The sequence below is a fragment of the Mustela lutreola genome, chromosome 3, assembly GCF_030435805.1.
Source record: "Mustela lutreola isolate mMusLut2 chromosome 3, mMusLut2.pri, whole genome shotgun sequence".
Classification (NCBI taxonomy): domain Eukaryota; kingdom Metazoa; phylum Chordata; class Mammalia; order Carnivora; family Mustelidae; genus Mustela; species Mustela lutreola.
In genome coordinates this window covers 107,257,046-107,270,587 of record NC_081292.1, presented here as the reverse complement: position 1 = coordinate 107,270,587, position 13,542 = coordinate 107,257,046, and the positions used below count along the sequence as shown (strand labels likewise).

General features: G+C 38.9%; 1 protein-coding gene across 1 annotated transcript in view; it reads left to right on the top strand.

Moving 5' to 3' along the window:
* Positions 1-10,543, top strand: part of RALB (RAS like proto-oncogene B) — a 43,825-nt gene extending 33,282 nt beyond the window's left edge. The window contains exons 4-5 of the mRNA XM_059166615.1: positions 3,054-3,231; positions 8,980-10,543. Coding sequence (XP_059022598.1) covers positions 3,054-3,231; positions 8,980-9,099 — 298 coding nt within the window. The 3' untranslated portion in view covers positions 9,100-10,543. The remainder of the gene's footprint in view (positions 1-3,053; positions 3,232-8,979) is intronic.
* Positions 10,544-13,542: the final 2,999 nt, after the last annotated feature.

The window sequence follows — 13,542 nt, the reverse complement described above, 5'->3', positions numbered from 1 at the left end:
TAGAATCTGATGGATCTGGGTTTGAATCCTTGCTCTGCCCCTTAGCACTTTTGTGACCCTGGGCAAGTTTACTCAGCGTTGGAGATTCTATTTCTCTATCTGAAAATGCACTTGTTAGTTGATAGGATGAAATGTAATGATGCTTTAGGCTATAAATCCTTCAGGGCAGACACGGTGGCCACCTGCACCATGTGCTGTCCCCAGGTCTTCTCACAGGGTGTGTGGGGGCTGCTTACACAGTGAGTAGAATATTAACTGCTGTAATTCATTTCAAATGCAGGTTAAAGGTTAAAGATACCTTAAGTTCATTTCATTATAAAGAAACAGTGAGCTGTTAGGCATTATCCTAAGAGGAATTCCAATGGGAAGGACATCTTTCTCTTTTTACCCCATACGCTTTTTGTTTCTCTTACACAATTACAGTTTTTTTGACGACTCGCCTTATAAACATATCTGCCCAGTTGACTTTTGATTTTAAGAACCAGATCTAGAGTCTAACAGGAAACTAAGAAAGAGGGAAAGATTTTTTTTTCCCACTCTTTAGCAAGTTCTGGTCAAAAATCGAGGAATCAACCAAAAATAAGAATGAGGAAACTAAATATCCCTCTAAGATTTGGGGGAGGCATCAATGAGCCTGGAAGGCCTCACTCAGCTAAACCAGCAGAGTGAGTGGAAGGTAAACAAAGTCGATATCTATTACCGTGCTGCCTAGTGTCAAGTCTTCAAGGGTGGAACATCCAAATTCTCTGATACTATAGTGTGTGAGTCGTGGTGATCAGTTAAATGACCAGGACTCTTCTGAGTGGTCCTATTAATTTTCAGACTTCCCAACATACCTAGAGTTTTCTCTATGTGGGAATAGCCCCTGTATTCATAAAACTGTGTTTGCAGCTACAGAATCCTGTTTTTATCTGTCCTTGAAGATAAAACATGACAGATGCACACACTTCCTCATTTTCCTGCATATTCTGAGCCTTTTGATTTCCCATCACCTGCATGACTCACCAAGAAAGGAAATGATAGGCAGTGGAAGAGTCCTGACCCGAGAACAGACATCCTGTCTCCCCATGCCATCCCACATGCATGCGTACACACACACACACACACACACACACGCCATTCGTGCATTCCCAGAGATTTGGAGCAGGGTCTCATCTCATCTTGGGAGATGGGTTTCGGTCATTATGTGAGAACAGGGATCCTTAGAAGAAAAAGGACAGATGACTACCTAAAAGAAAAACAAGGGCAAGTTAGTTCTTCTGACTTGAACTCTGGACATTCAGATAAAAGTCACAGGGCTGTCCAGGTTTCTTACAGCATTGGAAGCAGAAGAATGGAGGTAGAGTATCTGACCCTTTGTGCTTAAACTCACGTTATGCCTCTTAGCAGTTTTCAAACGTAGCATGTCTGTATTTATGGGAAGATCCTGACATAAAACGTTAATATGCTCTATCTTCCTTGAAACTTTCCCTGGATAATACTAAATAAGTTAGAAAAATCAGTTTGTAATAAGAGACCAGACTTGGTACCCCAATTTTTTATATAACATATTTATTAATGAGGTAATTTTACAAACCTGTGCATGACTAATGAGTCAGAGAGCTGTCAGTTTTTCTTGTTCATAGTTTTGCTGATCATTTAACTTATAAATGTAGTATGTTCTTTGACCACTGTTGACATGTAGCCCATAGTAAAGCTATCTAAAGGCAATTTTCAAACATCCACTTTTCTTCCTTTTTGTTTTTCTTAAAATATTTGCTTATACTTAAATGGACTCTAATGGAAAAAATTTAAAATATTTTTATTTTTATGAAATGTTACCCTTTATCATATAAAACCAATGCAGAGCTCCACAAAATGCACTTTTGAAGGGATCTTTTTTGGAATATTTTAAAATGTAGAAGTAGAATTGTCTTTACTGGACCAAAATAATGGAAGTGGAATGTTTAATTTGTGTAATTAATTTTGATTTTGATTAATAATTTTAGATAGCTGATAGTTTTAGTAGAGGTAAAATTTAATTGGATTCTTTTCTTTTCCTTTTTTTTTTTTTTTTTTTTTACTTTGTAGTTGAAACATAATATGCACTAAAATCTGATTACTCCTTAACATAACTACCTCTGTTCTCTTGGCTGTAACATTTACTGTATCTAAATGCAAACTATCTTTGGGGGAGCAGAGGCATACATAGATACAGATTTGGTTGAAACAGAAGTTCCCAAAACCATACTTTTATACTCAAGAGTCCTTCTTATGGTTCCATTCTTTTTTTTTTTTTTAAAGATTTTATTTATTTATTTGACAGACAGAAATCACAAGTAGGCAGAGAGGCAGGCAGAGGGAGATGGGGAGGCAGGCTCCCTGCTGAGCAGAGAGCCCGATGCAGGGCTCGATCCCAGGACCCTGGGATCATGACCTGAGCTGAAGGCAGAGGCTTAACCCACTGAGCCACCCAGGCACCCCTGATGGTTCCATTCTATTCTATAATATTCTGTTTCACTAAGGAAAAAATTTACGGTTGTGACTCATGAAACTGATTTCATGATCTAATGAACCACCGCCTTCCTTATAAAAAACACTGATTTTGTGGCTGTTATTCTCACAAAGTAATTATACCATTTTTAAAGGGGAATTATTAAGCATTTTATGTATGAAGATACTTCTCTTACCTTGTTTTTATCCCAGAGGTTCCCAAGTTGTTTTTTTCCTTAAAAGAAAAGTGCCTAAGTGTAAATGGGGGACCCTGTTGAAATGCAGAGTCCTGGGCTCCTAATCAGACATCATTTCTGTGGGACTCCTGTTGGCCCCAGAAATCTGTGTTTGTGATGAGCGTCCCACATCCTTCTGATACAGGCAAACTGAGAACCAGGCTTTTAAAACACTTGTCTCGTTTATGGCAGGATCTAGGGAGTGCGTTCTTGGAACATGCCCTGAGCGTAATAAGCTTTTCTGCCCGAGGAAAGCCTTTCATTTGAGAAGCATCAATGAAGTTGATTCTTATTCTAGCTGTCTTAGCTGTGTTATTTGGTTTGTTTGTTTGGATGCTATCTCAGGGAACAGATCCTCCGCGTTAAGGCTGAAGAAGATAAAATTCCATTGCTTGTCGTGGGAAACAAGTCTGACCTAGAGGAGCGGAGGCAGGTGCCCATCGAAGAGGCTAGGAGTAAAGCAGAGGAGTGGGGCGTGCAGTACGTGGAGACATCGGCTAAAACACGGGCCAATGTGGACAAGGTAGGTGTGCACTTTGTGCGTGTTTCTTAGAAACAGCAGAACGTAGACATCTCGTCTGTTTGGTTTGGAGGGAACTGTTTATGCAAAGTAGGGGAGGACTGCCTTTTCCAGATGTCTCAGCCAGTACGGTGAGAAGCCCTGGGAGGGTTTGACCCTGGAGTTAAAAAAACACAGAGTCCTCTCACTTTGTCGGGAGACTTTGTGGGGTATGCTTAGTGCTGACACGGCCCTCGGGAGTCTAGCAAGATGAGACCCTGGCTTTGTGCAGACTGTGTGGGTGGACATGAGTAGTTCCCTGTGCTCTCATTGCCATGGCTTCCTGTTCTTCAGGGTCAAGTTCTTCAGCAGGTTCTCAGGGACTTCCTCCAAGACACACGGCATATCTTGATTTGCTGTCAGAATCATTCTTTTCACCTTGCTGGCCACTGGCGGGGCCAAAGTGTTCTGTCTTTATAACTTAACTTCTCAGAAGCATTTACTCTCAGGAATCAACTCTCCAGGGATCGCTCTTCTCTCTCTTATCCATCCCCTGCATATTTTCTCATTCAGATCTCTGACGCCAATGAAAGGGCGACCTTGACAATGAAGAATGTTGACAATTTTTGAAAATCCACCTACCAGTGATTGCTATCGTTAGGTTTTGGGGTGTGTTTTTGGTTTTGTTTTGCTTTCTTGTTTTTAAGAATTAAGGTGCAGAGTGGTTGCCACACAGTTCAAGTAGACAGCCTTAGATATATGGCTTTTCCTTCGCCTTCACCTTGTTTGTTAGCTTTTACTTCACGATCCCTACTCCTGGAACATCCAAACCCATTTCACTTTGGCCTCCTTGCAGTGGCTAAATATGCTTTGTTCTATCTGCGACAGCATCTGAATCCCCCAAAGTGCCTCTTATGCTTTCTTAGGGGGAAGTAATTCTCCTTTACTTCTTCCCTGATGAGGGACAGATTGGTAATCAAGCTTACTTTACCTTGAAGTGATGCTAGAAGAACATTGGCATTGAGAATTTGGCATTAGAAGGGACTCATTTTATTAAAAAAAAAAAAAGTTATTCAAGTATGATTGACATACAGTGTCATATTCATTTCAGGTGTACAACAAATTGACTTAACAATTCTGTGTATTACTCAGTGCTTACTATGATAAGTGTGGTCACCATCTGTCACCGTACAGTATTATTACAGTATTACTGACTAAATGCCCTATGCTGTCACTGTGACTTATTTGTTTCATAACTGATGGTTTGGACCTCTTAATCCCTGTCACCTAATTCACCCATCATCCCACCCTCCTCCCCTTTGGCAACCACCAGTTTGTTCTCTGTATTTAAGAGTCTGTTTTGGTTTGTTTGTTTCTTAAGATTTCACATACAAGTGAAATCATATGGTATTTGTCTTTCTCTGTCTTATTTCACTTAGCATGGTACCCTGTAGGTCCATCCATGTTGTTACAAATGGCAAGAGCCCATTCTTTTTTCATGGCTGAGTAATATTCCTCTGTGTGTGTGTGTACACCACATCTTCCTTATCCATCCATCTGTTGATGGACTCCTTTGTTGCTTCCATAATTTGGCTATTGTAAATCATGCTACTATAAAAATATAAAAACCAGGTACATATATCTTTTTGAATTAGTGTTTTCATTTTCTTTGGATGACTACCCAGTGGTACAATTACTAGATCATATAGTAGTTCTATTTTTAATTTTTTAAGGGACCTCCATACTGTTTTCCACAGTGGCTGCACCATTTTACATTTCCACCCATAGTGCACAAGCATTCCCCTTTCTCCACATCCTCATCAACACTTACTTTCTTGTCTTTTTGTTACTAGCCTGACAGGTGTGAGAGGTGATCTCTCATTGTGGTTTTGATCTGCATTTCCCTGGGGCTGAGTGATGCATCTTTTCATATGCCTGTCAGTTGTCTCTACGTCTTCCTTGGAAAAATGTTTATTTGGGTCCTTTGTGCATTTTAGTGAGATTATTTGGTTTTTAGCTGTTGAGTTGTGTAAGTTCTTTATATATTTTGGACATTAACCCCTTATCGACTATATGATTCATAAATATCTTCTCCCATTCAGTGGTTGTCTTATTCTTTTGCTGATGGTTTCCTTCCTTGTGCAAAAACTTTTTCTTTTGGGGTAGTCCTGATAGTTTATTTTTCTTTTGTTTCTCTTGCCCGAGGAGACAGATCCATAAATATGTGGTTAAGGCTGATGTACAAGAAATTACTGCCTATGTTTTTTTTCCTCAAATTTTTATTTAAATTCCAGTGTAGTTAACATGCAGTGTAACATTAGTTTCAGGTGTACAAACACAGTGACTCAGCACTTCCATACATCACCCAGTGCTCTTGCCTATGTTCTTCCTTTTATGAGTTTTAAGGTTTCTGGTTTCAGATTTAGGTCTTTAGTCTATTTCAAGTTTATTTTTGTGTATGGTGTAAGAAAGTGGTCTGGTTTCATTCTTTTGCATGTGGCTGTTCAGTTTTCCCAACATCATTTATTGAGAAGATGGGTTTTTTTCCCCATTATGTATTCTTGCCTCCTTTGTCTTAGATTAATTGGCCATATAATCATGGTTTAGTTCTGTGCCCTCTGTCTTGTTCCATTCATTTGTGTGTCTGTTTTTGAGCCAGGTCATACTGTTTGGATTACTAACACTTTGGGAGTATATCTTGAAATCTGGGATTGTGATACCTCCAGCTGTATTCTTCTTTCTCCAGATTAATTTGTCTTTTCAAAGTCTTTTGTGGTTCCATACAAATTTTATGATTATTTGTTCAGTTCTGTGAAAAATGCTATTGGTATTTTGATAGGGATCGCACTGAATCTATAAATTGCTTTGGTAAATATGGACATTTAAACAATATTAATTCTTCCAGTCTGTGAGCACGAAATACCTCTCTATTTGTTTTTGTCATCTTCAATTTCTTTTATCAATGTCTTATGGTTTTTAGAGTATAGGTCTTTTACCTCCTTGATAAAATTTATTCTCAGGTATTTTATTCTTTTTGGTGTAATTGTAAATGGGATTGGTTTCTTAATTCTTGTTTCTGCTGCTTCAGTTTTGGTGTATAGAAACACAACAGATTTCTGTGTTTTAATTTTGTAACCTATAACTTTACTGAATTTATTTATACATTCTAATAGGGTTTTTTTGCAGTATCTTTAGGGTTTTCTATACATAGTATCATGTCATCTGTAGATAGTGACCATTTTACTTCTTCTTTTTAAATTTGTATGCCTTTTATTTTTGTTTCTTGTACTGGATTTCCAGTACTATTTTGAATAAAAGTGATGACAGTGGACATTCTTGTTCCTGATCATAAAGGAAAAGCTCTCAGTTTCTCACCATTGAGTATGATGTTAGCTGTGGGTTTTTCATATATGGCCTTTATCATATTGAGGTATGTTCCCTCTAAATCCATTTTGTTGGCAGTTTTTATCATGAACAGTTGTTGTATTTTGTCACATGATTTTTTTCTGGGTCTTTCGAGATGATCATGTGGTTTTTATCCTTTCTCTTTTTAATGTGATGTATCACAGTGATTGATTTGCAAATATTGAACCACTCTTACATCTCTGGAATAAATCCCACTTGATTGTGGTGAATGGTCCTTTAAATGTATTGTCGAATTCAGTTTGCTAATATTTTTGTTGAGGATTTTTGCACCTATGTTTATCAGATATTGGCATGTAGTTTTCTTTTTAAGATTTATTTATTTATTTGAGAGAGAACATGGGGGGGGGGCAGAGGGAAGAGAGAGAGCATCTCAAGGAGACTCCCCACTAAATGCCGAGCTCGATGGAGCCGGAAGCGATGGAACCCTATGTGGGCTCCCGGTCACGACCCTGAGATCATGACTTGAGTCTAAATCAAGAGCGGGATACTTAACTGACTGAGCCACCCAAGTGCTCCTGTAGTATTCTTTTTTTGTGGTGTCTTTGTCCGGTTTTGGTATTAGGGCAATGTTGGCCTCATAGAATGAATTTGGAAATTTTCCTTCCTTTTCATTTTTCTGGGGGAGTAGTTTGAGAAGAATAGGTATTAACTGTTCTTTAATGTTTGGTGCAATTCACCTGTGAGGCCATCTGGTCCTTAACTTTTGTTTGTTGGGAGTTTTTTGGTTACCAGTTCAGTTTTGTTACTAGTGATCAGTCTGTTCAGATTTTTCTTTTTCTTCCTGATTCTGTTTTGGAATATTGTATGTTTCTAGGCATTTATTCATCTCTTTCAGGTTGTCTAATTGGTTGGCATAGCGTTTTTTTAATATTCTCTTGTAATTCTTTGTATCTTCTGGTGTCCGTTGTTATTTCTCCTCAGAAAGTTCACTTTAGAAGCACTTTGGCAGCATCTACAATAAAAAACTGTCTGTGACGTGAAGTATGTTTACTTGTTAGCTATTTTTTCTTCATATTATTTCTCAATTCTGATGTTGATTTCTCTGCTATTCCAAACCTCTTTCTATCAAATTGTGTCCTAGTCGTAGGAACACACAGGAAATCCAGACATTGTATTTTATTTAAAAAAAAAAAAATCAGGAAGACTTTCTCAGCATGTAACCATGGATATGTAGTTTTTTGACAGGGTGCTGGTGGTTGGGGCTGTTGCCAGGCACCATCCATCGCCCCTTCCTCCACTGGACCAGCCTGACCTGCCAAACAGGACCCAGGAGAAACTTATGACTGGCAGCATTGTATTCACTCGTAAACAATTTACACTAAAGGATGGGAGGCTGTTGATAAGATCGGCCCATGAACAACTTCGTCATCATTTTGAATTGGACACATTCCATTCCCCTCCTGCCTTTGCTGTTAGAACAAAAAGAAAAAGCTGTAACATCTGAAGCCATTCACTGCTGCCCTGGTGGGTGGGCTGCTTAGGTCACTTTGGGAGGAAGGTCTTTTTCTGTGCCCAGAGCTGGTGGTAGATGCACAAGGAGTCCCCCACTTAGAAAGTTGGTCTCCTTTTCATCAAGAAGATATGTCTATGAAAATAAAAGGAGCTTGTAGTTTTGTGTGAACATCCAAAGATTAAAGCCTACACTCAGTCTCACACTTTTAGTCTCTGTCATTCCCTCCAAGAAATCTGAAATGTTTCTTTGTAGGAAGCATATTTTGTCTGCTTGGGTTATCATTGGCACTTTGGCATGATTGCTGGTAGCAGAGGGCAAAACCCAAACTATTGTGACCAATGATAATTTGTATCTGAATAACATGCTGGCATTCAAAGGACAAGCCTTCTATCAGTTCTTGATAAAGTTCCTTTCGGTGAACATCACAAGGAATGGAACAAGTGACTGTTCCTGAGAATGAGGGCAGGGGCATGGGCGTGGGAGGGTGTGGGACAGCATGTTTCTCCTCCCCATCTCCCCAGTTTCCTGGTGCAGGAGACTGAGTTTGTTTATGCTTTATCCCCCTTCTCCCCACCCCCTCCATGTTCTGAGTCTTCTAGTTTTGCCAGGGAAGTTGTCAGGCATAATGATGTTCCTACCTTCATAAGGTCATGATAAGGATGACATGGTAGTATCTAAGAAAGTACCCAGTGGCAGGCACTCCTATTCTTAACCTTGGCTGGTGGCTGGAGATGCTAGAAAGTCTGATGCAAATTTTGGCACAGAGTTGATAAAAATAAGTTTGCTTTATGCTTTAAAATGTAAGTACATAGCCTACTTAGTGGAAATACTTCATGAAATCATTAAATGGCTTTTTCCTCCCTATTCTTTTCACTCCTTCCTTCCCAACCCAGGTGTTCTTTGATCTAATGAGAGAAATCAGAGCCAAAAAGATGTCTGAGAACAAAGACAAGAATGGCAAGAAAAGCAGCAAGAACAAGAAAAGTTTTAAAGAAAGGTGTTGCTTACTGTGAAAACCAAGATGGCGGATGAAGTCGATCGCCGCTAAGGACATGGGGTGGGCTCATTAAGAGAAGAGTATAGTCAACTTCCTGGTGTGTTCCCTGCTCTTCCAAACCTCATTTACACATACTTCTTTAAATGGGGGAAATGTTTGTGAACCAGTAGCTGGCAGAAGAAATAAGCCCTTGTCCATGCATTGGAACAGCTACTTTGTCAGGAGGTTTTGGGAGTTTCCTTCTCCCTCCCAAAAGTTTAATCACATATGTAGTGTATAGGTAAGAAATAAGTGTTTTGTTAAACAGAAATGTACTGTCATAGCATCTTACTTCCCTCCCTAGTTTTATAACATCACTGTATTCCATTTTGAAATGAAAAGGTCTTATTAAGTTTTGGGCAGAGGGTAAGATAAGAACCTTCCTAACTCTCATCAGCTTAACAGAAGTACTCAAAAAAATCCATTAAGCTCTAATAAAAATTCAGAGATTTTTTGGGATAAGTTTCTTGGCACTACCCTGTGGATCTGAAGCACAGCAAAAAAATAAATAAATAAATAAATATGAGTCAGGCCAAATAGGTCAGTAACAAGCTCATAAACCCTTCACCCATATGAAAAATGAAAGTTGAATTCTTCATATTTAAACAGCCAAGTATAGCCTGTGTTGTCTATTTTTCTCCTGTAGCATCCTTATTTTTATGCAGAAGCTTCTTTTTCGCAGATCAAGTGAGGACTCAAGACTGGTATACTTTATAAATGACACACTTTTCTAATTAGATTAAGAATATATCTTGGGATACATCCTTTCCTAATGGCCAGACATGGTTAGGCTCTTCCTCCTCTGCTGGTAACCAATATCTCCTTCTGGTCAACCTCTCTGCATTCAGAGGTCAAGAGAGCCTCTTCTTTTATTTCTTTTCAGTATCATGAGTTCTTCTGAAGAATGTGATGAGTTGAAATTGTATTCTCAAATCATGAAGCTGGAGCCTGTGCCAGACATTCTGCTACCTCTCATAGAATTTCTCTGTAATTCTAAATTTAAATTTAGGAGAAGAGGGAAAGGATAAGATAAGCCATTGCCCTTGTACCTCTGAGAATTGGCTGCTACTTCTAACATAATTTTCTTCTGAGACGACCTTAGAGTTGGTTAGAAAAAGGCTTTTATTGTTGAGATATTGTTATGCTTTCTTGTATCAATATTCTCATTCGAATCTGAACATTTTTCCTCAGGAAAGGAGTACTTAGACCCAGTATTCAGCACATTTTCCCCCATTTCTCAGAAGTGATATTCCACATATAGGTGCCAAAAGTGAACTGGGGTGGGGAGAGTGGGAACCATTCAAATTTATAGTTAGTACAGAAATTGTGGAAATTATGATCTGAAAGGAAAGCAATCTTGTATCACCTCCTAAAGAAACATGGTCTTTTTTAATAATAATAAAAAAAGCAGACAAATAACACTTTTTTCAAGTTTTCAGCCTTTTTATTTTCTCCTCTTGTCATACAGGTAAAATGCAAGTATTAGAGAAACTGACAGTAATTTACTCATTATTGATCTTGTTAAGTGTTCTGTATTATCAGACAAATTTTGTTTCAATTAATACTTTGAACTTGGTTGTGGGAAATATAATTTAAGTATGAACAGTAATTTTAACTTCATCTTTCCTTTGGGAGAGAAGACTACTCTTTCTTTGTAAAATTTGAAAGCTTGAAGCGAATCACACCCAAAGTTTTTGAAACAATCTTTTTCTTTTCATTATAGTTTGCTACCTGTTTGATATCAGTTTTGGTCAATAGTGGGTAGATTTGGAAGATGTACAAATATATTAAAGATGGTATGAATTATTTCATGCAATGGAGATTATTCTTGGTGTATGCTATTAGTGTATCTCTAAAATTATATTTAACTTGATAGCAATCAGAAATGCATCTTTCTAACAGGAGAATTTATACATATGAGGTCCTTTTACATGGAAAATAAGGATGCAATGTTATTTATAAATTTGAAACACTGTTACTAGCTAAATGATGAACTATTGTGTCCAAGAGCCCACCATTGTTTTCCTAAAGCATTCGTTCTAGAAATATTTGAGGACCTATTTGGTGTCAGGCTCGGTTCTAGGTGCTGGGATATGGTATTGAACAAGGTAGGCAAGAGCTCTGTTCTCCTGGAGCTTATCCTCCAGTGAGGTAGGAGACAAATAAATGAAAATGACGGGGTAAGCATTTTGATGAAAATAAAACCGGGTAATACAATAGCAAGCGTTTCTGGGCAGTAGAGCTGATTTTGACCACATGGTCAACAGACTTCTTCTTGGGGGTTGACATTTAAGCTGAGAGTGCCTGCCCTTGAAGCCAGGTGCCCAGCCTTGCAAACAGCAGGTCCAAAGGCCCAACGGTGTTCAGGACAAAACCCCAAAGATCATATGGCTGGATTGGAATGAGGGAGGGGCCGAGTAGTAGAAAAGATGTAGCAGTTTATGGTTTCATAACATGACGTAGGGGAAAAACACCTAGACATGTAATTTGCTACAAGTATCCTGTTTCATCAAATGCAAGACGCCATTAATTGCAAAATGCCACCATAATTTATATACCACTAAGAAAAAGAGCATACCAATTAAGTGAGCCCATCCTGACTCCGGTGACATAAAGGTGTGGGAAAAACTGCATGTTTGAGTTAAGGGAATTACAGAATGTAAACTTCAATGGCAGTTGAAATACAGAATTCACCTCTGTTAGTCTAGAAGCTTACAATACAATAGAAGCTGAACAACAGTAAGTAGTAACAGTGGGGAAAATACACATATATACAGTTTATGTTATAGTAGTAAACTTGATGTAGATATTTTTATTTTAAAAATATGTTAAAATTATTTAATCAAAATTGTAACTGCATGTGCTTCAAAATTCTATTGGTCTGGAAGTGTTTGTGATGGAAGCTCTGGTCCCAGTCTTCCTATTCCAGCCCTCTGCCCCAAAAGTCAGGTTCCACACCATTTCTATTCTCAAATCATTCCGTAGGTACTCCCGAGTTTCTCAATACTGTTCTTAGGCCATGATTTCTCGGTTTTTGACCTTAGCGTTTCCCGGAGATGACTTGCTGTGGTAGATGAGGGCGTGGCTCCCTTGGGTCCCTTCCCCCTACTCCATTTTTGACATTCATAGGATTCTTTTAGTTCTTCTCTTGGTGACAGTTACACCTTTTAAGACTATGTTATTTGTTTTAATAAATATAAATATTTTTTAATTTTAATTTTATATTTTAATAAATATAAAAAACCATAATATTTATTATTCACTCAACACTTGACAGCATCTCTTGGCTCCCCACTCTGAAAGGTGAGGGTATTCACATGCCTGCCCTTTATCTCTTGACCCCCTCCTACCTCTTCCTTCTCTGTGACACCTTTCACTTTTGTATTGTCAAGGTCGATGACATGAACATTCCGTTCTGTGACCATCACTCAAGGTTCCTGGCTTTATCTGTAGATTACTTTTAAAAGTTGAATACCAGTCAACAACAATTTGATTACGGTGTACGTAGATATGACTCATTGCTGGGCCAAACACCATGTGGTGATGGCCTCTCCTTCAGGCTAAGCAGTTCTGGTGGCACCACACAAAGGAGAGAGGCCTTAGTGTCCAGTCATGTGGTCACCCCCCTCAGTTGCCTGACTCACTCCACATTCTAGCTCACTTCCTCTTTGGAGTGTCCCCTGCCTGCAACTCATTTTTCCTGAAGTTTGGTTGTTTTTTTCCTGGTGGAGAGGATAATAATATAGGCTTTCCCCAGTGCTACTGTCTTTTGTTGCTTGGGATCTGATTCCATTGTTCTTTGGAAGACCTTACATGTAGAGCATGCGGATTGCCCTATTTAATGTGGACCCACGACTTTCTAGGTCCTCCACACAACTGGTGCGTGGAGGCTGGTTTTCACAGACACTTGGGTCCATTCCAGGTTCCTGAGTCTCCCATAGCTTCCATTATTGGTTTTTAACTCATTGTGGGGGAGGACATTTTCAGAAAGGGTGCATTAGAGGTAAGCCTTCGGAGTGTCTCACTGTATAGAAGTCTTGTTACCTTTGCCCTTTATTTAATTGCTAGTTTGGCTTGGCATGGAATTCTCAGCTCAATATAATTTTCCCTTGGAACTTGGAGGCTTTGCCTCATTGTCTTTGAGCACCTATGGTTCCTGTTAAAACTGGTCTTGTTCTGCTTGTCATTCTTTGTACTGGGCACTCTGCTCCCCCCTCCTCTGGAATTGTAGAGGATCCTCTCTTTATCTGTAGTGTCCAAACAGCACCATGATGGATCTGAACATGGGTCTTTCCTGTTCATCCCGCCTGGCACTCAGCATCTTTCAGTGGACACTCACTTCTCTTCAGCTCTAGAAATGGATTTCTGAAATTTCTTTGAATAACCCTTCTCTTCTGTTTTTCTGTGATTGCTTTTGCTT